The sequence below is a fragment of the Sparus aurata genome, chromosome 6 (genome assembly GCF_900880675.1).
Source record: "Sparus aurata chromosome 6, fSpaAur1.1, whole genome shotgun sequence".
NCBI classification, from domain to species: Eukaryota; Metazoa; Chordata; class Actinopteri; order Spariformes; family Sparidae; genus Sparus; species Sparus aurata.
In genome coordinates, this window is record NC_044192.1 from 36,161,476 (window position 1) to 36,185,510 (window position 24,035).

General features: G+C 42.4%; 1 protein-coding gene and 1 long non-coding RNA gene across 4 annotated transcripts; both read left to right on the forward strand.

Moving 5' to 3' along the window:
• Positions 1–1,262: 1,262 nt before the first annotated feature.
• LOC115582533 (uncharacterized) lies at positions 1,263–7,936 on the forward strand. 3 transcript variants are annotated; one of them, XM_030418508.1, is made up of 5 exons: positions 1,263–1,568; positions 4,826–5,817; positions 6,514–6,669; positions 7,034–7,126; positions 7,213–7,936. In XM_030418508.1, the coding sequence occupies exons 2-5, from the start codon at positions 5,716–5,718 to the stop codon at positions 7,495–7,497; spliced, it is 636 nt and encodes a 211-aa protein (XP_030274368.1). In that variant the 5' UTR covers positions 1,263–1,568; positions 4,826–5,715; the 3' UTR covers positions 7,498–7,936. The 3 variants fall into 3 exon arrangements, with proteins under 3 accessions (XP_030274368.1, XP_030274370.1, XP_030274371.1); XM_030418510.1 differs by having other exon boundaries at positions 1,272–1,363; XM_030418511.1 differs by having other exon boundaries at positions 1,272–1,337.
• Positions 7,937–8,901: 965 nt separating this feature from the next.
• On the forward strand, positions 8,902–15,726 carry LOC115583530 (uncharacterized). Its single transcript, XR_003984380.1, has 3 exons — positions 8,902–8,958; positions 15,395–15,523; positions 15,689–15,726. It is a non-coding gene; the product is annotated as an uncharacterized LOC115583530 (long non-coding RNA).
• Positions 15,727–24,035: the final 8,309 nt, after the last annotated feature.

Here is a 24,035-nt window from a genome sequence, read left to right on the forward strand (position 1 = left end):
CTTATCATCCCCCAATTCTGCCAGCACACCCCCAACTTTCTGTTCATGGATGATAATGCTCCACCACATCGTGCCAGAATTGTCACAGCTCGACTTCAGGAAGTCGGAGTGCCTCATATGGTATGGCCAGCAATGTCCCCTGACCTAAACCCCATAGAGCACGTCTGGGACCAGCTGAAGCAGAGACTGGATGATTGTACCCCACCCCCACGTGACCTGGCAGAACTGCGTGTAGCACTTGTGGAAGAGTGGAACGCATTGCCTCAGAACAACATCATGAAGCTAGTGAGGAGCATGAGACGTCGCTGTCAAGCTGTCATTGCGGCAAATGGTGGAAACACCCGCTACTGACATTTGTCAATTTTTTTTATTTGGGGCTATTCTTGTTGTCTAAATTTTTGGGGTAATAAATATTAAACTAATGAAAATGGTGTTTCTTCTCATTCATTATTAGTAATATCAAAGGGAACTTTTACTTATTTCATTAAAATTCAGACCAAATAGGAAAAGCACTCGTGTAAATAACAATATCCCTAACTTATTGTGAGTAGTGTAAATGGAAAATGAAAAGTTAATGGGAACTAAATGTTTGGTAATACGCACACATGCTCCTAAATACATTTTACAGTACACTGTTGAGCCCTGACTTGTCTTTTTTGTTTTGTTTTTTTAACCATAAATTCAGTGAATTGGTAGAAACCTGCTCATTTCAAGCTGGTATGTGGCGTCTGAAGGTCAAAGTAAACTAGAATAGGCAAAAGTTAAATTACGTAATGTTATGTATACAGGTAAGACATTCCATTTATGTGAGTTTTTCATTCTGAGAAATAAAACAAATCGCCATATTTGCATTCAAAACCAATACTTTGGCTTAGTTTATTGTTGAGGAAAGAAACTTTCTTGAGGATAACTTAACTAAATTTTCAAGGTGTAATTTATTACTAAAGTTGCTATTATTGCTGTTATCTGTATCAGAAGTTGTGTTTTTGTAACATGATCACTTTTATACAGTGGCCGGGAGGTGCAAACCAAAATTACAAAATGTGGAACACTTTTACGAAGCTTGAGACAAATTTACATTTTGGAAAACATTTTTACATATCATAAAACAAAATTGCATTACCGAAACAAATTTACATTTCAGAAAACAAATTAACATGATACAAAACACTTTTACAAACGCCGAGACAAATTTACAAGTGGTGAAACACTTTTACAAGTCCCAAAACAAATTTACAAATAACATCAACCGGAAAGGGAATGTACCAACTCCGGGGTTGAACCGGAAGTGATAACCCGGCAGCGGCCAATTCGTGGTGTTGTTGATGGAGTTCATGGTGAGCTCAAGATGGACAGCCATCGAGTGAGGTTTTGCCCGTTTTGTGGACAACATATGAGCCGTTTAACGCGGTTATGTTCTTCGTGTGGTCGGTCTTTAGAGTTTTTAAGGGGCATGGACCAGATCGACGGACAGATACGGTCTCAAATCCACAGAGCGAGCGGCCGCAGCGTCCGCTCCTGCTGCCCCAGCCAGCCCCCACACACACACACCTGCCGCCTGCAGCCGGGTGAGAGGACAGAGAGCCGGCGCTGCTGCAGGGGAGCCGCGGAATGCGATGACTCTGAGCAGCAGGAGAATTACAATATAATATATTTTTCACCTTTCCCCTGATGATCTGAATAAGTCGCTAAATTTGTTGCTAGTCGCTTTTTAGAAATAAAGTCGCTAAGAGGGTCTGAAAAGTCGCCAAGTTGTGTGTGCGTATCTCCCTCACGCCCGCCCTCTTATGTTTGTCATTGGTTGACTTAGCAAGCATGAAATAAGGTTTGTGGTTGGCTGGCCTTGCGTTGGCGGTGCATTCGAGGGCAATCGTAAAAATGATGTTTGTTGTGACTGCCAGAGCTGTACGTGCAGGGCGAGCGGGGTAATCTATATCGTTTATATCGTTGCTTTTTCGATATGAATATCTTGAATGTTCATATCTAGATAGAGATGCGATAACGATATATCGTTCAGCCCTAGTCCAGACTATGACGGCCTTAGAATTTTTTTTTTATATAGTAAATGTAAGAACTTAATGTTAACTTAAGATCATATGAAGACCGTTACACAAACACACACACATCTGTATTTCTCATTCTGGTTGGAAACTAACCTTGTAATATTTTTCCATTACTTCCAGCTACAACATCATAGGGCCAAATCAACAATCTTTTCAATCATTTTCATGTCAGTTGTGTACATGTCATGAGCTTTCAAATGAACGAGATTACTTCAGTCATGTAAATGAACATTTACGGAGACATGAAACTGTAACATGCATGTTTAAAGGTTGTGTGTTTAAAACCAACATCTACAATACATTTCATAGCCATAAAAACAGAAAACACAATCCCCATACTTCAAATGATTTTCAAGATGAGATTGTCACTGTAGTTGCTGGATTGCAAGAATCCAACAGTTCTGTTGGTGATGATATTGCTTCTTGTGCGGCAGACACAGATGTAGAATCTGAAACTGATTTAGATGCACATAGTTATTCAACTATCGAAGATCTTCCTAATGTTATTGAGCAGAACATCGCCTCAGTTATATTGAAATTGGAACATATTTTGTTTGTGCGGGCAACAGCTATTGATGAATTACTGCATGAATTACACTATTTGTTAAGCTCCCCATCTGTTCCGATCACCTTTAACAACCTGTCTAACATTCTTAAAAACCATAGTGTTCAAGTTGATGAGTCAATTGTCAAAGAGCTTGCTAAAGTAGTGTGCAAGACCAATCCTGTGGCTAAAGCTTTCGCAAATAATGGCCCCCTGGCTACAGCTTACAAAAGGAAAAAGTATTACGAAGAACATTTCAATGTGGTGAACCCAGTTGAGTACATCCTTGATCCTAAGACCAATAGGACATTTCAGTATATTCCTATTTTGCGTTCTCTGCAGCATCTGTTAAGTAACAGTGACATTTTAGAAAATGTAATCCATACCCACAAGACACAGAAAAATACCTCATGTGTAGTGCAGTACAAATCGATCAGAGATGGCATTTACTTTAAAGAAAATAGTTTTTTCACTGGGGAGGATTTAAAATGATCAATATCGCTGTATGTTGATGACTTTGAGGTTTGCAACCCCTTAGGCACGTCCAGAAAAACTCATAAACTTTGTGGAGTGTACTGGATTTTAAATAATTTACCACCTGGATCTCATTCAGCTCTTTCCTCCATTTATTTGGCTGTACTATGTAAGACTGACGTTAAGTTGTATGGGTATGAACAAATTTTGGAACCCCTTTTACAGGATTTGGTTATTTTAGAAAAGCATGGTGTTTTTATTTCAGGTCTTGGGGAGTTTGTGAAAGGCACAGTCCAGTCAGTCATTGCAGATAATTTAGGAGCCCACGGGATAGCGGGCTTTATTGAAAGCTTTTCTGGTCTCTACTTCTGCAGGTTTTGTACAGGTAAGAGATCAGACATTCAGGCTAAGGCTGTTCAGTCTGGTCATTTTAACCTTCGAACCAAAGACATTCATGAGACACACATTGCATTTGCCAGAGAGAACTCAACCATCTGTTGTGGAGTAAAGCGAGAGTGTGTGTTCACTAAGAGTTTATCTTTTTTTCATGTTACTCAGGGTTACCCTCCTGACATTGTTCATGACTTATTTGAGGGTGTTATTCCAGTTGAGATTGCCCTCTGTATTGGTGAATTAATTTCCAAAAAGTATCTGACTCTTAACACTCTTAACGAACAAATCCTGAAATTTCCATACAAGTTGGGGGATAGAACTAATAAACCACATATCATTCCACGCACCTATGCCTCTAACAGGACCATTGGCGGCAACGCCCATGAAAATTGGAATTTATTGAGGTTGCTTCCATTTATAATTGGAGACTTGATACCTGAAGCAGAGCCTGCTTGGCTTGTGTTGCTTGATTTAAAAGAAATAGTTGAACTGGCTGTTGCCCCTCTTCATAACATAGAAACCATTGCCTACCTGGACTGCAAAATCACAGAACACAGAGATAGATTCTTGGAACTTTTTCCAGCACGACTCTTGCCAAAACATCACTATCTTGACCATTACCCTCAAATGATTGAATGTTTTGGGCCTTTAGTAGGGCAATGGACTATGAGGTTTGAGGCGAAGCATAGCTTCTTCAAGCAAGTTGCTCGTCATACAAATTGTTTCAAGAATATACCACTCACATTAGCAGCCAAACATCAGCAAATGATTGCATATCATATCAATGCATCCCACCTTACTTCCACATTGGAAGTTACAAATGTTTCCACGCTTCCTGTGGATGTACTGAACAAGGAAGTAGTGACAAGCCTCAGGCAGAAGTACCCAAAGATAAAGGAGGTACATCTAGCCAAAAATGCAACCATCAAAGGAATGTCCTACAGAACTGGCATGATAATTCCTTATGGTTCAACTGGTGGTCTGCCTGAGTTTGCAGAAATTATTCAAATGTGCATTGTAAAAAACAGTTTGAGCTTTGTTATAAGAATATTGTGTGCGTGGTATCATGAGCACTTCAGAGCTTATGAGTTGACCGTATCTCCTACTGGAGAGGTTGCCCTGGTTGATCTTGAGGACCTGGCCGATGCTTATCCACTCTGTGACTACACTGTAGGTGTGAGACGAATGGTTACCTTGAAAAGGCATATTATTGTTTAAGGTGATATGACTTCTTTCTCCATTGTGAATCCTCAGATTAGCTAAAAATAACCATTACAGTAGTTGAAGTTCTAATATCAAGCTGCAGTAATGGTTCATATCCTAACTTTTGTTTCCTGTATTTGTTCCCTAGAATACATTGAGTGAAGGATGTCAAGTCCCGTCCGTCTGAGAGTTGTTTTTGATGGAGATGACGCCAGAAAGCTTACCCTCATGACGGGGATACCAGCATCTGTGGATCAACTTATCCGTGAGATAAAGACTGTTTTTGGACTTAAACAGCAGTTCAGGCTCCAACACATGCAGACTTTGGAAATGAATATGTCAACCTTATGTCAACCAGTGAAATTGGAGACAGGGATACTCTGAAAGTGATATTTTTTCAAGTGAAGACACTAGCTCCAACATTTCAGGGACTCCAATCTCTTGCAGCCCCAACACACCAATAACCACACCCACAACATCCCACAGCTCTGTGACCCCTGGATGGACTTCCATAGACCCCCTCAGCTCTCCATCCCTTGACCGAGACACTTCTGATCACTCCTTTGACAGTGCAGACACTCCAATTTTAGATACAGAGTCAAAAACCTGCTCTTGGCCTCCAATCTTCTTGGTTCCACATTTTTCATATTTTGCTGAAATTCAGCTTCGAAGAGGAAACGCAGAATTCAGAGCAAATGGTACCCCACCACCAAAAGCTAAGAATGGATATCCTTGAAGGCATGGCTGAAGAAATCTTCAAATACATTGCATATCCTAGTGCTTCCCAAATTGAAGAGGCAGCTGAGGCCTTGGTGCATGCCCATCCATGCTTGAGGGAAAGAGGAACTCGTGCCGGCCATGAGGGATGGAAACAGTATCTGAAGATAAAAAAAAAAAAAAAAAAAACCAAGAAAAGCAGAGGTCAACTTCTTACCATCCCTCCCTATCGGTGAAACAAGAGAGAGTCTTGAAAATGAAAGGGTAGCTCTCTTGACAGAGGTGAAAAAGAGAAACAACGAGGCTGTAGTCAAGGAGAAAATGCATAAGACCTTCTCCTACAGATGTCAGGAGGTTGTCCAGGATGCACCTGTGATATCCGAATTTGTAAACAGATGGCCTGCCTTGTTTACAGTAAGAGAAGTGAGTATTGATGATATTGATATTTTCCACACTGCTCTGCTGATGTAGAACTACATGCCTCAATTACTGATTCTATTTACAGACTACCTTGCATGTCTGTCCGTCTAAAAAGGGTTTGCTCTCTCACTCTTACAATGGGACATTTTGAAATACTTAAAGTGGTGGCATATCTGCACAACGACAATGGTACTAGCCCAGGCAAGACAAGTGTTGGCATGCTCAACACCGCAGAATTGATACAGTTAAAAATCAAGCTCAATAGCTCGACTATATGCCTTACATGAACTGGAGTGGGCAGCCATGTGCCATGGACCAGGTTTTCTTTCTAACCAGAATGTGCACCTGATGATGTCACTGATTCCTGCCTCTAAAAGGGAGGTAATCAATGAAATCAGCTGCTGTAGTATTTGGTTGACATGAAAACCTGTACACTATTGGCCCTCCATAATAGTCTCTCCAGTTTACAGTTTCTATGGCAACAACGCAGACTGCTGCAAGTTACAAAATTGTGCAATACTGGTGGCCCACATTTTATGACTCCATGTTGTGTATAGTTTGAGTCCCTAAACATGGAAAGCAAATGATAATACATACACCAGAACATTTAATACAACTTTCCATTCATGATGATAGGCCTCTCTTTGGCTGATTGCTATATGATTGATATATATATCCTTCTTTTGTTTTCTCTCATAGATAAATGAAGAATTTATGCGTATAACAACTTTGCCACTTCAAGCCAAGTTCCTGGCACAACTTGATAAATATACAGGGAACTTACTCAAGGTCTTCAGCAACAGAGGAGGAGCTGCTGGAAGGAAGATAAAGTTACTCATGGATCCAACAGCTACGGCATGTGCATTAAACTACATTATTTAGCCCAAGTAGTATCTTTTTTTCCATGTAACACTTTAACAGGCTTCTGACATCGGTGACGACTGAAACTAATTGTATTTTTATTTTTTTTAGTTCCATGTCTTTTCACTGTCTTTTTGTTGCAATGCTTCTACTGGTATGACTGCATACTAACAATTTCTGCTGCAGATTTCACAAATCTGATGGCTCAAACAGAAGGATATCTTGTGCATCAACATGCTGTGTCTTTAGTGAAGTGTCAATAAAGTAACTACAGGGATGAAAATAAGAGGGCTATGAACAAAGTCCTGGAAAATGTTTTGAGAAGTGGAGACTTGTTATAATATTCCTTCTTTTGCAGAGTGAGGACATTGACCTCAAGAGAGACTGTATCCTAAGATGTCTGTGTGTCTACTTCAATGAAGACAGCGACACTCTCATTAAAGAGTACTTGGTTAGTAACGGCATTTTACTGTGAGCTTTCAGTAATTAACTTGTAATGTTTTCAATTTCAAAATGGTCTATGTTTTTCACCATTAGAATTCCAGTCACGAGGAAGCTGAGAGGAGGATCGCACAGACCACCATTGGGCTTTATGTGATTCGCAAAGATGGTGCTGATACAGTGGACAAGCCAGTGCTGCGCAACCTGCAAAGTGTTGCTTTCGGATGGGCCATGCTTTTTGGCTTGATCTACACCCTCAACTTGAGCTATCCGCAGGAAGTGAAATTCACTTTTGAGTTCTTTCAGAAAGTTTTGCTTAACATGGATGGCAAGAAACTGTCCCCAAAGGTCCAAGCACTTAAAATTAAGATGTTTCAGTGAGCTCATCAGTACAGTGCCGGACAGCTGAGCCAATTTTGACTTGGTGTTTCTACAGCCCCTGGAGCTGTGAGCTGCCTCCCAGATTGACTGATAGTGGTCATTTAGGATGTGCAGTTTTTTTTTTGTTTTTTGTATATAAAAAATTATATTGTATAAGAAAGCTTTTTGAGTATTTCACAACTGTTTCCCAAAAGTTGAAAGGCGTTTTTATTTTATAGATTCGCATTTTTCATTTTTAAAATATTTCTCAGATAGAAGTCGATTTAAGTTACTGTTTTGTGGGAAAGCCTTACTACTTTTGTTCTACCTTAGTACTGATTATGTTTGCATTTTACCATTGAAGGAAAGAATCTGTGTAGTAGTAGCAGCTCCAACAATGCATTGCGTGTAATATGCTCTACATGGTGCACAGTAAACAGAGATACATCTCTTAACGACGCATCAGTGTCCTGTGTTGTTATTATACAAGTTGGTTCCAAAACGAAGATGAGTTATATCGCTTGTAATTGGGATGAAGTAAACATCTGTTGAATATTTTAACATAAAATAGTTTGTGTTGCATTAAAGGCCCAAAAATGCAGCGGATCCACCAGACCTATGAACACTGGCTAAGTAACCAAAATGTGAACACCACACAAGGGTTAAAGTGTTCATAATTTCACTGCATGAAAAGTGGGATTTTTGTCAGTAAGCGGCACTGTAGATTGTCGTGGAAGTTCAGGTTTATGACTGCACGCGATAATTTGCAGACAACACCGAAAACTGCCGTGAATTGTCGGAAATTGACATGGGCCTTGCTTAGCAGTTGTCCCTCCCATGACCCTGATTCCAGGCGAGGCTTTAACATGTAAATGAAAATGCTGTGAGCTATACAAATGCAAATCAGGGTAGCAGGGGGAGTTTTACCCCAGGTGACCTTTTCCTAAAAGGTATTAACTTCATTTTAAGAAAGTCTCTGGTATAATTAGATCAGGCTCAGTATAGCCTAATTATAGATTCTTACATTTTAGCTTGAATTGATTTATTAATACAAGTATTAGATTAATTACTGTGTGTGTAATTAGCAATGGCCAATGTTATGTAAAAAAGATACACAAATGTTTTTTTTTTCTCTCTCGTGGGACAACGCCAGTTGGTAAGAAGTTAAAATTTGCATGAAATATTTTTAGATGAGTAAGATTAAAATGTATTTTAAAACTTCTGATTAAAATGTGTGCATTTCATGGGTTCTTAATGTTTAAAGGAAGTTAAAGTATTACTTATTACGTGTGAGAGTTCATGACCTTTAAGAGATTTTACACTTCCGGGTTGACCGGAGCATGAAGAAGAAGAAGAAGAAGAAGAAGAAGAAGCCTAGACAAAACGGCGTCGAGCAGCTGACAGTGGACTGTGTGTGTCGTCAGTGTCGTGTTTTATCACTAACGGACTGTGAACTGTCGTCGGACGACGTGCTGTGAGTGTGTGAGTTGGACTCTCTATCGCAGTCGAAGTGTTTGTGTTTTATTGGACACGAAGCAAGTTCGGCTAAGGTAGCCTAGCAGGAGCTAGCTAGCGGCACGGCCATTGTCGAGAGGAGGCCTGTGCTGACGGGAGGAGCTTTGCCGGTGTGACAGTTTAACTGGCGTTCATTTTAACTGGCGAGGGTCCCAGATGTGCTGGAGGTGTGGTTTGAGAATCCCGTCTGGAGAGGAGTCCTCGGCCATGTCCGCTAACCAGGAAAAACATACCGATCGCCCTGCTCATTGATCCAAGTCATGTATATGTGTTTTCGTTTTGACGTGGCATGAACTCTACTATTCCACACGGAGATGCCGACGTCTGCGACCTGCAGACCGCTGTTAAACGAGCGCTACAAAGCACGCAGTGACAGTGTAGGTGACTGTGACGATGCCTGTCCGAAAAAACGCAACTGTCTAGAAATCGTCCAAAAGTGCGTGTTGTCGGTTTCATATCTTTGTCGTGAATGTCTGTACTCACAAACAACTCATGGGTGGAACAGTATGAGGCATTTGTTCACGCCGAGCGGCTCGAGAGCAGCGTGGAGACGCTGTTAGCTGTTGGCTGTGGGGTTGAGTGCGCAGCGTCCAGGTTAACTTGTGACACCTGTTACCATCGGGTATTTCTTTTATTCCGCGCTGCGCTCAAATAGTTACCGAATGAAAGCCACCATTCCCAGCCGCATACATAGTTATTAAGCCAAAGTCAAGTGGATGTGAAACCTGTATAATGTCATACAGCCTGCTCGTCAAAGAGTCTACAGCAGGGCTATTCAATTACAAATTCAGTTGGGCCAAATTTTAAAATCAAGAAATGTCGCCGGGCCAGACATGTTAGTTGCCCAGTAAGCAGCTGGTAATGACACATTTCAAACAAATTCAGTTTAATGTCATGAAAAATATGCTTTTTTCTTATTCATAGTCTCCCTTTTAAATTCAGTAACATGACAAAGCATATCAAAAAGTGCAGAAAAACACAATAACAGAGCTGTAATTGAACAGAACCTGTAACAGTAGAAATATTTTTCACTTAAATCGAATTAAATAAACAGAATGAAAAAAGGTAATAAGAAATAATCAGTTTGGTCCCATCTTACAGGGGGCATATCAAAAGTGCATGAAAACAAAATGTGCACAGTTGTAGAAATAACATTTGGTTCTGGCTAAAGTGAACTTAGCACATTACAAAGTGCATTTCATTGAATAACAAAAGAACTGTCAAACATATGAATGAAACTTAATCACACATCTACTACTGCAGTTTGTTTTAAATCACCACGTGTGATTAGAAAACACATTTAGTTACACATCCCACATTATCTCTCTGCCTTTCTCAATGGGAAAAGTGACATTTTTTGTTCTGAACAAGAGCAGTAAGTTTTGGCTCATAAGATGTCAGTGCAATTCGAAGACACTGGTGAAGAGTGCTGTCAGCCAGGGAACAGCGGGTGCTGCTTTTTATTGAGTTCATGTGTGAAAAGCTTGATTCACATGTGTATGTTGATCCAAACATACTGAGCACGTGGATGGCAACTTTTTGAACGTTCGGGAACTGGTGCCTGTTGACATCACTCCAAAACTTCACAGGTCCCCTAGTACGAAGCTCTTGTGCCATAGTTAGGGATGACTGCAAGTCCACAAGTTCCAGTATGAATTTCCCCTCGTCTATGGAGGGGACCACCTCCTTCGCTCTGGTGGATATGTCCCCTGCTGTTGCAACAGTGAAAGGGTCCCTGGCAAAGCCCATTACTTCTGTGGCCAGGGCAAATCCATCCAATCTACTGACAAAATTCTCCTTCAACCTCGCAATGAAATCAGTCATAACATCTGTGATCTGTGCCGGGGATGAGATGCTTTTGCGTAGCGTCGGAAAATGCAGCATTCTGCCGATGCTCAAGTCTGTCGCGAAAAGGTCCAGTTTGACTTGGAATGCGCACATCTGTTCCACAAGATCAGTGACATTTTTGTCTCTGCCCTGTAATCCCACATTTAAGTCATTCAGGTGTTTGAATATGTCACACAGAAAGCAGACATTAGCCATGAAGTTGTCGTCCAGTACGTGTTTCAAGAGTGCGGCCGCCTTTTTGTGCTTGCTGCTGTGGAGGAAAGTTGTAATCTCCTCTCTGAGATCACAGAAACGCTCCAGCGCTTTACCTTTGGACAGCCACCTGACGTCATTATGCAAAAGCAGGTCGCGGTGCTCAGCAGACATTTCTGACAGCAGCTTGCGGAACAGACGATGTTGGAGGCTTGATGTGGAACGAATAAAATTAATTGTAGTCATCACACTGTCCATTGTTGTTTTAAGCTCCCCGCTAAGTTTTGCACACAGCACCGCCTGATGAACGATGCAGTGTAACGATGTTATCTGAGGTGCAACAGCCGACCAACGTGCTGCCAGTCCATTTATTTTACCTGCCATAGATGGAGCCCCATCTGTCACAAGCATGGACACACGCTCCATATCCAGGCCATTGTCTTTGAAAAAAGTAGAAATCTTCTCAAAGACGACCTCGCCAGTTGTGTGTCCTTCTAACGGCAGTAAGCCAAGCAGTTCCTCTCGGAAGCATTTGCCGTCAAAAAAACGGACGTATACGCACAGTTGTGCAGTATCGGTTCTGTCCGTGGACTCATCTACTGCTATAGACATGACATCGGCTTTCTTCACTTCACTCAACAGCGTTTCAAATACATCTGTAGCTAGAATTTCAACCCTGCGGATGTTTGACGTGTCTGACAGGGGTACATTTTTAATAGCAGATGTCACACTCGTTTTCATTTTGTCGTCATTTAACACTTCATCCACGATGGCTAGCATACATTCTTTCACAGTTTCAGAGTCAGTAAATGGCCTTTTCTTTTTCGCCAAAATCCACGAAACACGGAGGGAAGCAGCTGTAGCTCTCTCCTGAGATGTGCATGTCCGCACCATCGTAGTGCAACTCCTGTTATAAGATTCAGTCAAACTCTGCACCTTCACTGCTCTCTCCTGAGATCCTTCTGGGAAGTTTGTCCTGAAGGTCGGGTGTTTCTCGATGTGGTGCCTCCGGACATTGTAATCTTTGAGTACCCCAACGCACTCATGGCAAATTAAACACATGGGTTTGGCATTTGAACTCGCTGGTAATATGAACAAGTATTTGTCAGTCCAGGCAGTGTTAAATCGGCGGTTTTCATTGTCAATTTTGCGTTTAAGAGTGGAAAAGGACATGTTTCAGAGTATCTTGGAACAACTTCTGACAGAATCGCTAGCTAGCCACGCATCAAAACAACGCGCTGCATTGTTGGCAGACTGTTGCTAGGCTACGCGGGTGTTGCATTCACGGTCTGAAACACTACAAACGAAATTTGCCCTCTGCCCTCTCTTCAATTCAGGCCCGCTGGACCACAGGCTGGGCCAATCAGGGGTTGGTTCTGGGCCGCATGTGGCCCGCGGGCCGCTAATTGAATAGGCCTGGTCTACAGAGTACGTTGACATCCAGCCAAAACTCAGCGTGACGTCAGTCAGCTGTGGCAAAGCGAGAGACGCCCATATCAACCTGTGATACAAACACCTGTACCGACCGTGGTTCATAGGAAAGCCCAGACATGTATCTCACTCTTCTCAAGGTATAACGACGGATATCAGAAGGGAGAAGTTGACTCCCCCTTCACAGTGTGTGTGTGTGTGTGTGTGTGTGTGTGTGTGCGTGTGTCTTTTGTGCTACTGTGTTGAACAGTTTGTGAAGCATCCACGTTTTAGAATTTTGGCTCTGTTCCCCATTTGTCATCATTTACAACCACCAAATCAACCCATGGGCAACACACCAGCCCTGTGTTACAGCAGAAAACAAATCCAACATCGTGGTGGACAATATTACATTCAAGATGCAATGCAAGCCCTATGTGCGCTCTCACACAGTACCAAGAGTGAGCCACAGTTGTTACAAAAGGAAAGAAAACAGTAATGTCAGCAGGACTTTATTTTAGCTGTCACATCCTTCACAAAAGTAGTCCCACACAGTAGACCAACACATGATGTGTAACACTACATGCAGCATTTCACTCAATCTGAACGGGAAACACATGATTTTGGCAAACAGGTAAGCTATTTTGCGCCTCTGCAGCGGCTCCCTGCGCGCCTCTTTACATTAAAATTAATCTTTTTTATCATCATCAGTGTTTTAGGCCTACAGTGATTCTGATATTCTCCGACATAAAATGTTCAGCCTACACACATAATTGTATCTGTTTTTATCAAGTTGTGATTAATTGAATGATCCTGAGTTAACAGCATTGTATTTTAAGTTTAAGCCCGGGGTTGATCGCTGTATGTGGTTGGGGATAAAAAAAAGGATTAACTTACTGGAGTGGACTAGAATAAAATGAAAACTGTCTTGTGTTCTTTTTTTTTTTGGTTGGTTGTTTTTTAAAATTAGAATGAATAAAACACTATGTGTCTTATTTATTTTCAAATGAGGCTACTTTTTATGTGGTATATTTTCACATTTCTATTGTATGCTACTTCTTTTATTTAATAAATACACCAAAACATGGCATCATTGAAATGGAAAAGCGAAGTTCAAGTATATTTTACTGTAATAGTAGCCCACTGCAGAGTTGCCACGTGACATGTCATGTAAAAATATACATTAATGTTTATTTTGGCTTCTTATAAAACTTGATAGGCTAAGTTAGACTGTCTAGGCTGCGTTACCTTCATTATAATTCACAAATATGTTTTGCAGCCCCAGATTTTTGTGGTGAGGGACTGAATGATTACTTCACTATCTTTTGAAAGTGAAGTTTGCTGACACCTGCCCTAACTCCTGGTGAGGAATCAACTTCTCCCTTCTGATATCCGTCGTTATACCTTGAGAAGAGTGAGATACATGTCTGGGCTTTCCTATGAACCACGGTCGGTACAGGTGTTTGTATCACAGGTTGATATGGGCGTCTCTCGCTTTGCCACAGCTGACTGACGTCACGCTGAGTTTTGGCTGGATGTCAACGTACTCTGTAGACTCTGACGAGCAGGCTGTATGACATTATACAGGTTTCACATCGACTTGACTTTGGCTTAATAACTATGTATGCGGCTGGGAATGGTGGCTTTCATTCAGTAACTATTTGAGCGCAGCGCGGAATAAAAGAAATACCCGATGGTAACAGGAGTCATAAGTTAACCTGGACGCTGCGCACTCAACCCCACAGCCAACAGCTAACAGCGTCTCCACGCTGCTCTCGAGCCGCTCGGCGTGAACAAATGCCTCATACTGTTCCACCCATGAGTTGTTTGTGAGTACAGACATTCACGACAAAGATATGAAACCGACAACACGCACTTTTGGACGATTTATAGACAGTTGCGTTTTTTCGGACAGGCATCGTCACAGTCACCTACACTGTCACTGCGTGCTTTGTAGCGCTCGTTTAACAGTGGCCTGCAGGTCGCAGACGTCGGCATCTCCGTGTGGAATAGTAGAGTTCATGCCACGTCAAAACGAATACACATATACATGACTTGGATCAATGAGCAGGGCGATCGGTATGTTTTTCCTGATTAGCGGACATGGCCGAGGACCCCTCTCCAGACGGGATTCTCAAACCACAACTCCAGCACATCTGGGACCCTCGCCAGTTAAAATGAACGCCAGTTAAACTGTCACACCGGCTTCCCGGCTGCTTCGTGAGTGTAGGGGATACGGCTATCAAATCAATTTTATTTATATAGCCCAAAATCACAATCACATTGCCTCAGTGGGCTTTACAATCTGTACAGTGAAATATATCATACACACAGCACCGGCTCCCGTCTCGTTCCTGTCCCTGGTAAATACAGTATTTGGGGTGTACAGTAACGGTATTTACAGGCTATGGCTTGGGGGCTATTGTGTTGACGAGTTGATGATACTGTTGTGATGTAGCTGAATAAAAGGCAGTTTAGAGCTAACCGTGAAGTGCACAATGTAAACGAGCTCAGGTGGTGCTATATAATAATTGATATTGTGCGTGTCTACAGGTCTGATAAAGTTATTATTATTGTTATTATTATTACGACCTTGTTTGTTAAGCACGTCTGTGTGGTTTAGTCCTTTGGGGTGGGTGGGCTAAAAGAGTGGTCTCAACTCATCAACAGAGCTTTTAGCCTTTATTTTTCTCGTGTTGTACCATACACACAAGATTGCTCCAGACATACATTACGTTGTGAGTAAAGCAGGAGAAATTGTTTGAGAAATTGTTTGTAAAAGTGAAACACACAATAGTACTGACTGAGGCATGTATTTTGATATTATTATTGTTACAGGCAAACATTGCATGGCCATAGTTGTTCTGACCAAAGAGAAAAGACACCAAGGTAGCAAAGTCACAGCCAGCTTGCTGACTGAGACTCTAACTTTTTAAAATATTGCTTCTTCCAGCTATCAGAAGAAGCAGACTCCTGAAGCTGCTACTCGGGGAAGTAAGGAGATGAGAGCATCAACACCCAGCAAGCGAATAGCTGCTAAACTCTCTCATCAGTTATCACCAATTGAACTAGTGCCTGAGGGGTTAGTATGTTTTCACTTTCTAAGTTTTGGTCATTAGGAATTTCAATCTTTTCAGAATATAGACAAAACATTGTAAAATGTTATAATATAACATAATAATTACCAGATTTGATTATGGAGCATTGGTATGTGTTCTAACGCTACTGTTCTCTTCTCTCCATAAAGGCCTCAGCTACATGATCCAGAGACGTGAGCAAGAAAAGAGAGAAGACAAGACTGTCTTGTTTACCACACATTTATTTTATTATAAACATGTAAAAAAATACAAAATAAAACTTTGTACATACTGCAAATTTGAAAAATACTGTAAACTTTGAAAATAAATATACAAATATATAATGTACATAAATAGTTTTTATTTTTGGATGAAAGTGGAATCTGGAAATGTTTTTTTTTTTAGGTATTGTGGTCACAGGGACACAAAACAGGAGAAAATATCAGTCAGGCACCCTAAATGGAGCTTCTTTGTAACCTGTGTAGTTTGCAAAGGGGTCAGGGAAGTTTAACCAGATACGAAGAACACAGCAGCTCGGTATCGGCCTTCAGTTCCCTCTTCTCTGATGCCCATCCTGCCAGATCGTAAATTGCCGGTAGGAAGCAAACCGAAACTCTCGGTTATCGCTGCCCACATCTTGGCTGTCCTCCAGAGCAAAGATGTTGTTCCACGTCATCCTAACCAGACGCAGTGTACCCTCATCCAGGCAGTACATCTCCATGTGTGCCACTCCTTCCAGAGTCAATTCCAAATCCTGAAACAAAAAACATTGAGAACAATACTAATAAGAATAACTTTAGTAATCCTCAAAGTGATGTTTTGATTTTATTTGATGTTATTTTTATTTGATTCAACTTAGTATAATACCAGTTATGACATAATGATATTTTGTGTTTTCCTTGTATTTACTTTGTTATCGCGCAGTGCTATTCATACCATTTATATTGTCCAGGGTTCTCCCCAGACGGTGGAACAGCGGCGCTGCGCCGCTATACCACTAGGTCAGCGCCGCTATACTCCGCGCGTGACGGTGATGAGCGTCCGTCCGTCTCCCGGTTGACGGCTAGGAGCTCCCAGCTGACGGAGTTGATGACCTATGGCGGGTGGATAGTGCCAGGGTAACCCTACCGCAGGATACTCTCGTGTGACATCAACGTCTGAAATGGCTGACGTCGCCAGTGCAAGTCGTCGTTGATAAGTACGTCGCCTAACCTACGCCGTCACACACACACACACACACACACACACGCACACAATGTCATCTTTCTAAATCACATCGGTTCTGGTCTCCATAAATCAGTTCTGTTTGGCTTATGTAAACTTTACAGTAGGCTAATCTCAGCACACGTAGAGGGCAAGAGTAGTTATTTGAAACCATCAACAAACATATTAACATAATTAATCTAAGATTGTTTTAATTGTTTTTTTATCAGCATCTTGTGTAGCCTATAACATTTATTAAATAGGTCTAATTTATTTTGTAAATTGCATGTTTCCACCCTTTTATTTTATATGATATACTTATTAATGGTACACAAATAAAAATAAATAAAATATACCGGACTGAAAAAAAAAAAGGAAACACAGCAGGACTCGAACTGTGCCGCTACTCCTACCAGGTGAGCTATTGAGGTAACAATTAAACAAATATGTAGGGGGGGTGTCCTTTTAAGCCACTGTCCCACAGTAGCTGTTAATGGTTATATTAGAGATGTGCTGCCCTCTATTTGTTTTGAGCACTTATAGTCTGCCAATTCTTACATGTTGCACTTTTCATCTTAAAAAAATCTGTGTGACGACGTACTTTGGTGACGACGTACTTTGGTGACGACGTGTGTTTCAGGCGTATATTTTGTTAGTAATTCTAACATACGCCGTCGATACACGTTCTATCAATGCACTCGCCGTGAAGGCGCCGCCAGTGTCTCATCTGCTGTCCCATTCACCCCCATTCAAAAATCCACACGGTCAGGTGGTGACGAAGGGGAGGTTGCTCCTTCTTCTCCTGGTAATCCTTGCATTGGCACTATCCACCCGCCATGGATGACCGTCCGTCCGTCCGTGTCTATGTTGGTAATTACCACAGTCAGAAATTAGCTGCAGCCACAAGCCAAATGCTCGTCAAACACCATAACATTGTTAGCAGTCACATTAGCTTCAATCACAAAGCAATGGTTATCGCTAGCTTGTTATTCACCGTGGCTGGTGAAATTTGAACTTTAGTAACCATTTGGCCAGTGTAAGGTAAGCGTACTTTACATTACAACTGTCGTTTTGCTGAATTGATGCACTAATGTTGTCAAAGAAACATACTAAAGCTGCACTAAGATAAACACTTAGTTTACTTACTTCGTCCCTTGACATCATGCTGTTCGCTGATGTAGGCTACCAAGGTAGTTCCGCGGAGGTATGCGAGGAAGTCTTGCAGTAAACGGTCGCGTGAACAGCGAGCAGACAAATAACCGTGTCACAGCATCAGCTGCACTGCTGTGAAGAATTCATGCGCGCTCCCGCGCCGGCTTGGCTGATGGCTGCAATTACCCAAACGGCCGTTGTGTCGCTATTGAGTCTTATTTCGTGATCCTGCCCTAAGTTCCTTTAAGGTTTGGTAAACAAAGTTACGCTGTAAACTGTGTTTTCCTTTACTGGCCACAATCTGTATGCCCAGAGCCACTAGATTGTGCCATAGCCACCCCTCCTCCACAGGAAGCTACCCCCTATGGTGTAGACCAGCACACAATTTGGTTAGGCTAGTGTACTCCCCCCAAAGTACACTACAGAGTGTTTGCCAAAGCAACACAATAGCCAACCAAACTGATCGTTGTTTAAGCCCCATCCAGACGACAAAGTTTTTTTTCAAAAACGCACGTATTGCATCGTTTTGGCCGACCGTCCACACGGATCCTGAAAACCCAGCGCCTGAAAACGCACTTTTTAAAAAAAACGGGTCTCAGGGTGGAGAAATCCGAAAATGCAGCACTCCCGTTTTCATGTGGATGGCGAATCCGCATACTTTCCAAAACGATGACGCGATCGCCCTACCCCGCGACGTCCCATAACAACAACAACAACAATGGCGGACTACATGCTCGTGTTTGTGCCGCAGAAGATATTGAGCCTTTCTTGCAACTTACTTGCCTTGTAGTTGAGTGTGAGTCGCAGCAGCAGTTCGACCTCATTACCGGTCCACACAGACGATTCTGGTTTCCTTGCACTAGCCATTTTCATCTTCTTCTTCTTGTGTTCGGTTTCTCCGTCTACTGTCTGTTTACAGCGTGCAAGCTTAATGCTCATGCTCCGTGTCTTCTTCTCCGTTTTTGGTGAATGTCAAGCGCCACCTAGAGGCCTGGAATATGAACTACAGCGTTTTCGGTTGTTTTCAGTGGATCCGTATGGATGCAAATATTCTTAAAACGATGACGAGGAAGACGGAGAAAAAAAAGGTTGTTTTCGCCCATGTGGACGGCCCCTTAGACAACTTGCTCAACAATGGACAGCCCCTGTGTAGAGCGATTTATTTCCTCCCTGGCACAGAGTGTAAAACCTGGCTGCCCTGAAGTCATTAGCAGGTTGAATCTCATTGAGTGCAATGAAGAGATAGAGTCCCTACTTAAGGACAGTTGTGATGCGCAGACAGCATCCACAGGCCAGTTGTTAAGAAGTTTGCTTCTGATCTTCCACAGGCAAACCAGCCTTGCTGTTCAGAGCAAAACAACCCTAGAACAGGAGTTAGAACTCCTTAGAGCAGTGGTGTCAAACTGATCCAGTAAAGGGCCGTGTGGCTGCAGGTTTTCATTCCAACCAAGCAAGAACACACCTGATCCAAATCAGGTGTGTTCTTGCTTGGTTGGAATGAAACACACCTGATTTGGATCAACGACCACCTTCGTTCAGCCAATATGCTTCGGGCTACTCTGATTCACACTCCTCCCTTGATGGAAGGTTAACTTCCTCTCCACTCAGAGGATGTGAACAATTCCCAACTGACCCTAAGTCCTTGGGAATGAAGTCAGTTCCTCAACCTCTACTGAGAGACAGAGATAACAGTAACATGACGTCCCATCTTCCTGAAACAGACAGTGAGGTCACAGGTAGTTTATCCTCCAGAAGATATTCTACCCACTGCTCCCAGTCTCAGATGCATGACACCTTCATCAGGGCCGCTCCCTCTGAAAGGGGGACCAGATCACTCCAGGAGTGCCCCACCTCCTTTCTGCACCTCCATGAGCGTGATAACAGCTGGTCTCCCCCTGCCTCTCAGCTAAACAGAACTGCAGCATGGGATGTCAATGTCCATAGAAACGCTAGCTTAGAGGGCCCCCGCCTTCAAGAGCTTGAGTCTATGGCTAGGGACATTGAACATTTTGAGCCAGACAACTGTGATCACCATGTTGAGAATTACCTAAGTTCACTTGACCATTGTCTAGCTGACTTGCACCGTGCAAGCCAGAGGGAGAAAGTTAAACTTGTGGAGAAGACTAGCTCCAAAGCTGTACGCAAGTTTATAGAAACACAACCTCCCAGTGTCAGAGATGACTACAGAGAGCTTTTTCACGCATTGAAAGAAGAATTCTCTTCGACTGCTGATGAAGCCACAGGAATAGTTGCAGCCATCCAAGTAAAACATTCCCGTCGCGAGCATCCCAGAGATTATTACATACGTTTTAGGCACGCTTATTTCCAGGGCAGGAATGCACCAGGCTTAGAAGAGAACCCTTTCTTCAAGGTTTTGTTTGTGAAGAACCTTCACCCATGTGTACGCCCTCACGTTGAAATGAGCACGTGTCAAGAGAACCTCTCACTGAAGGAGATAAGGAAGATGACATGAGTGGCTTGGGAAACTATGGTCAATTTCAAATCCAGTGGTAAGACACCTGAGCCTGCCTTCTCAAACACAACAGTGCCTCAAAAATCTCCTGCCTCAAGTCGTCACCCTCCCAACAGACCAAAGGAGGGTGACAAAAGGATGCATCGGGACACCCAGCGTAACCACAACGTCCACCAACTACGTCGTGATAGGCATGCAGACAAAAGGAGTTGTAGAAGGCCATATGCAGAAATCCTGGCCCAGAACTATGACCAGCCAGCATACTGCTCAGATGATGACCACAGCTTCCCTGACCACAGTTCAGTGCACAGTTTCTTAGATAGTGACAGTGCCTCAGAAATCCTTTCTGCGCCCAGCTACTCAGAGTGTTACAGCCCTGAGTCACAGTTAAACTCCAAGAACAACAGATTTAGCTTCTGGTAACTGACGACTCGATCCATCCCTGTACTGACTGCTAACAATAAGTAACTTACTTTCTTACAGTTAAAATAGGAAACCATGGATTTGTTAGCAACAGCAGCAAGCTCAAGTCTTCTGAATTTAGTAATAGCCAAAAACCATGCTATCGAGACTAAATTCTGATTGGACAGAAACCACTGTCAAACTTTGTAAATACACTTCGACTAGCTCATTTGTTGTATTTCTTTTTTTATGTGTGAATTAACTGTTGTAAACCTAAGCTTAGGACACCACATTCTGACCTCATAGAACAAGACATACACATGTCCTCGTCCAACGCTTTTTTACAACATTACCACACTGTCAAACTAGAACCATAATACAGTCATTTGGACTTTCACATTTGTGGCACCCTTCCGTAGAAAAACCTGCGTGAAGAATCAAATTCTAAGTCTACCAAAATAAGTCTGATTACTTAAAGTAATCAGCGTTGAAATCCAACGAGTAAACACAAACACTCTTGGACACTCCAGAATGACTATATCACTGTAGGTGCCACACTCTGCATCTCACCCTAACAAATTGACATCACTAACATTCCTGTTCTCACTAACCCAGAGATTAACTGAGAAATACAGGTATTGCGTGAATTCCATGTCATAATCATAGTGTTTATCTGGATGTTCTTTTCTCTGTGTAACTTCTGTTCTTGATGTTATGTTCATGATCCTTGCTTAGCCAGGATAGAGAGTGAGCCAATGCCCAGCTGGTTAATGAACTGCCCAGATGTTACCAATATTAATGAACTGACAGACGAACTCCTTCAAACTATGAATTATACATGTGGATCTGTGCTCTCAGGACCCCACATCAAGCAACATCCTGAGACCAAAGGGGGGATGTTGGGACCCACAGATGAAGTCATTCATTGTGGATTTCAAAATGGACTCTGAACTGAACTCGGTGTCCCAGAATTCCCCATTCTTCACACCTAGGTTAATGTTGTACATGAGTGAATGTTGCCAACCTCTACACTGTCAAGAATTCCCAAATCCTTCAACCATTACTGGCTGTTATGGTAAATTTGGTTGTAGTTATTAAGTTAATTTTTAACCAGAGTTATAAACAGTTCAGTACATTTTTATGAGACTGATTTAGTAAAATTGCTATCTTTTCCCTTCTTCAAGGGTGGTGCCCCGAGGTGATCTAATGCAAATTGGATCATATTATTTATTTTAATTTAATTAATAATTATCCCAAATAATCATTCATTATTATTGATAGCCAAATTTAACCTAAATCCCCCTTTTATTGTTGTTAAACACTCTTTAACTGGGCCTTGTGTAAGGCGACGCCCAACACTTGTGTGATAAAATTAGATGGAATTAAAAACACATTTGTGTTCACATGCAGTTAAAACTGGACTCGTGAATATGGTGGTGGAACAAGAACTCAGATTGTTTTCTTCAGTAGAGAAGTAATCCAGCCGTGGAGGGGAGCGTTCTGTGTTCCAGTGAGACAGAAATGTTTTAATAAAGGCTGTCATGTTTTTATTTAGAGGCATTAAAGGAACACTGTGTAATTTTAGGGAAGAAATTCAAACTATCAACGAGGCGATAACACAAACCATCCGTGAATAAATGTGCTGTTCTCAGAGGAAAACAAGGTCCCACCCCACAGTTTGAAGCCAGAGAGGTGGTAGGGTCCGCCACATATAAACACAGTAACACAGTACAAAGCGGGTCAGTCTGTTTGTTCAGTGAGGAAAACAAACTTTTCTCCCACAGGTCTACAGACTGCTCCTTTAATGTTTTCAGCCTAAACTGAACGTCATCGTTGTTGATTTGGACGCTTCAGCCCAACATCATAAAGCTAATGAAGTTTGTGAATGACGCTGCAGTTCCTCTGTTTTAATAACCGTGCTTTAATTACAGAGCACCTTGACATGCCACTAAACATCCGTTTGTCTCTGAACACTGTTATTCATCAGATGCTAATTTCAGCCGACGAGTTCCTCAAAGAAAGCAGCTGAAGGGACAGACACAACGTTCAATTCGTTATGAGCACATTTGTTCGTTTCTGCATCTCGTCGGCCAGCGTGTTTTCACCAGAGCACCAACACAGACCAGCACAGACCAACACAGACTGACACAGACCAACACCACTGACAGTCCTTCCACTGTGCTTCCAGGTGAATGTAGGTGCGTCTAACGCTCCCGGCCAGCAGCCACAGGATCATCATATCACTCCTGTGCATCTCCCACAACACCACCGTGGATCCTCCACACAGACGCAGCTCCACTAATCTTCTAAGCACTCGTTTCCCTTTATCTTCATTATCAGTCTATAAAATCAATCTGTGCCTCTGATGAAGTGATAAAGGATCAGCTGGAGGGAAACATGAAAAGGTTTCTTACAAATATCAGACACTGTATCCAATTCAGTAAACAGTAAAAGTGTTGATCCCTGAGTGCGACCTGACAGGCACGCTTGAGGAGCAGTTCACCATTTCTCTCCTGCCTGTCAGGTCGCACTCGGGGGTCAACACTTTTTGCCTGCCATGACGTGGACGCGCAGGAGATGCAGCAGCTGCAGCAGCTGACGTGAGTAGTTCAAAAACCTTCTTTTTCATAAACTCTGTGTACACAAACAATGTTCTCAATGCTCTTGTTCATGATGCTAGTGATGCTACGAGCAAAGTTTCATGTTGTGTCGAGCCTTCTTAGTGTTCTAAAAATAGCGATTTTGATGCTAGCGTATCCAGCACTCCCGTTCAAAATTAATGTGCCCAAAACTGAAACTACGGTAAATCTTAAAAGTGCCTCTTTCGTCATAATTATGCTTTTACACGAAGGTTTGACTCATATTCAATCCCAAATAAAGCCTCGGTTGCTTTTTGGCGAGAGTTTCGCTTTAAGTCACCATTAGAGGCTCGTGACGGATGCCAACTGTTGGCAGTAAATCTGCCGCGCGTTGTCTTCTTCTTTGTTAGACAGACTCCAGAGGCAGCAACTCTAAACCTGAAACAACAGCAACTGCAGACGGGCGACGACCTGCTGGGCCGAAACGTTGAACTGACAACACGTTGTCGTAGCGCCCAGGCCGGCCCAGCAGGTCGTCATAGCGTCCCGGCCTGGACGCTACGACAACGTGTTGTCAGTTCAACGTTTCTGCACGGGTGACCCGCACAGTTTGGAAAAATAATGTACTGTGTCAGACACGGGCACGGACTGGGTCGGACGCCTGGAGAGCGCAGGTCAGGTTTTTTCAAGGCGTCAGGTGCAAAAAAA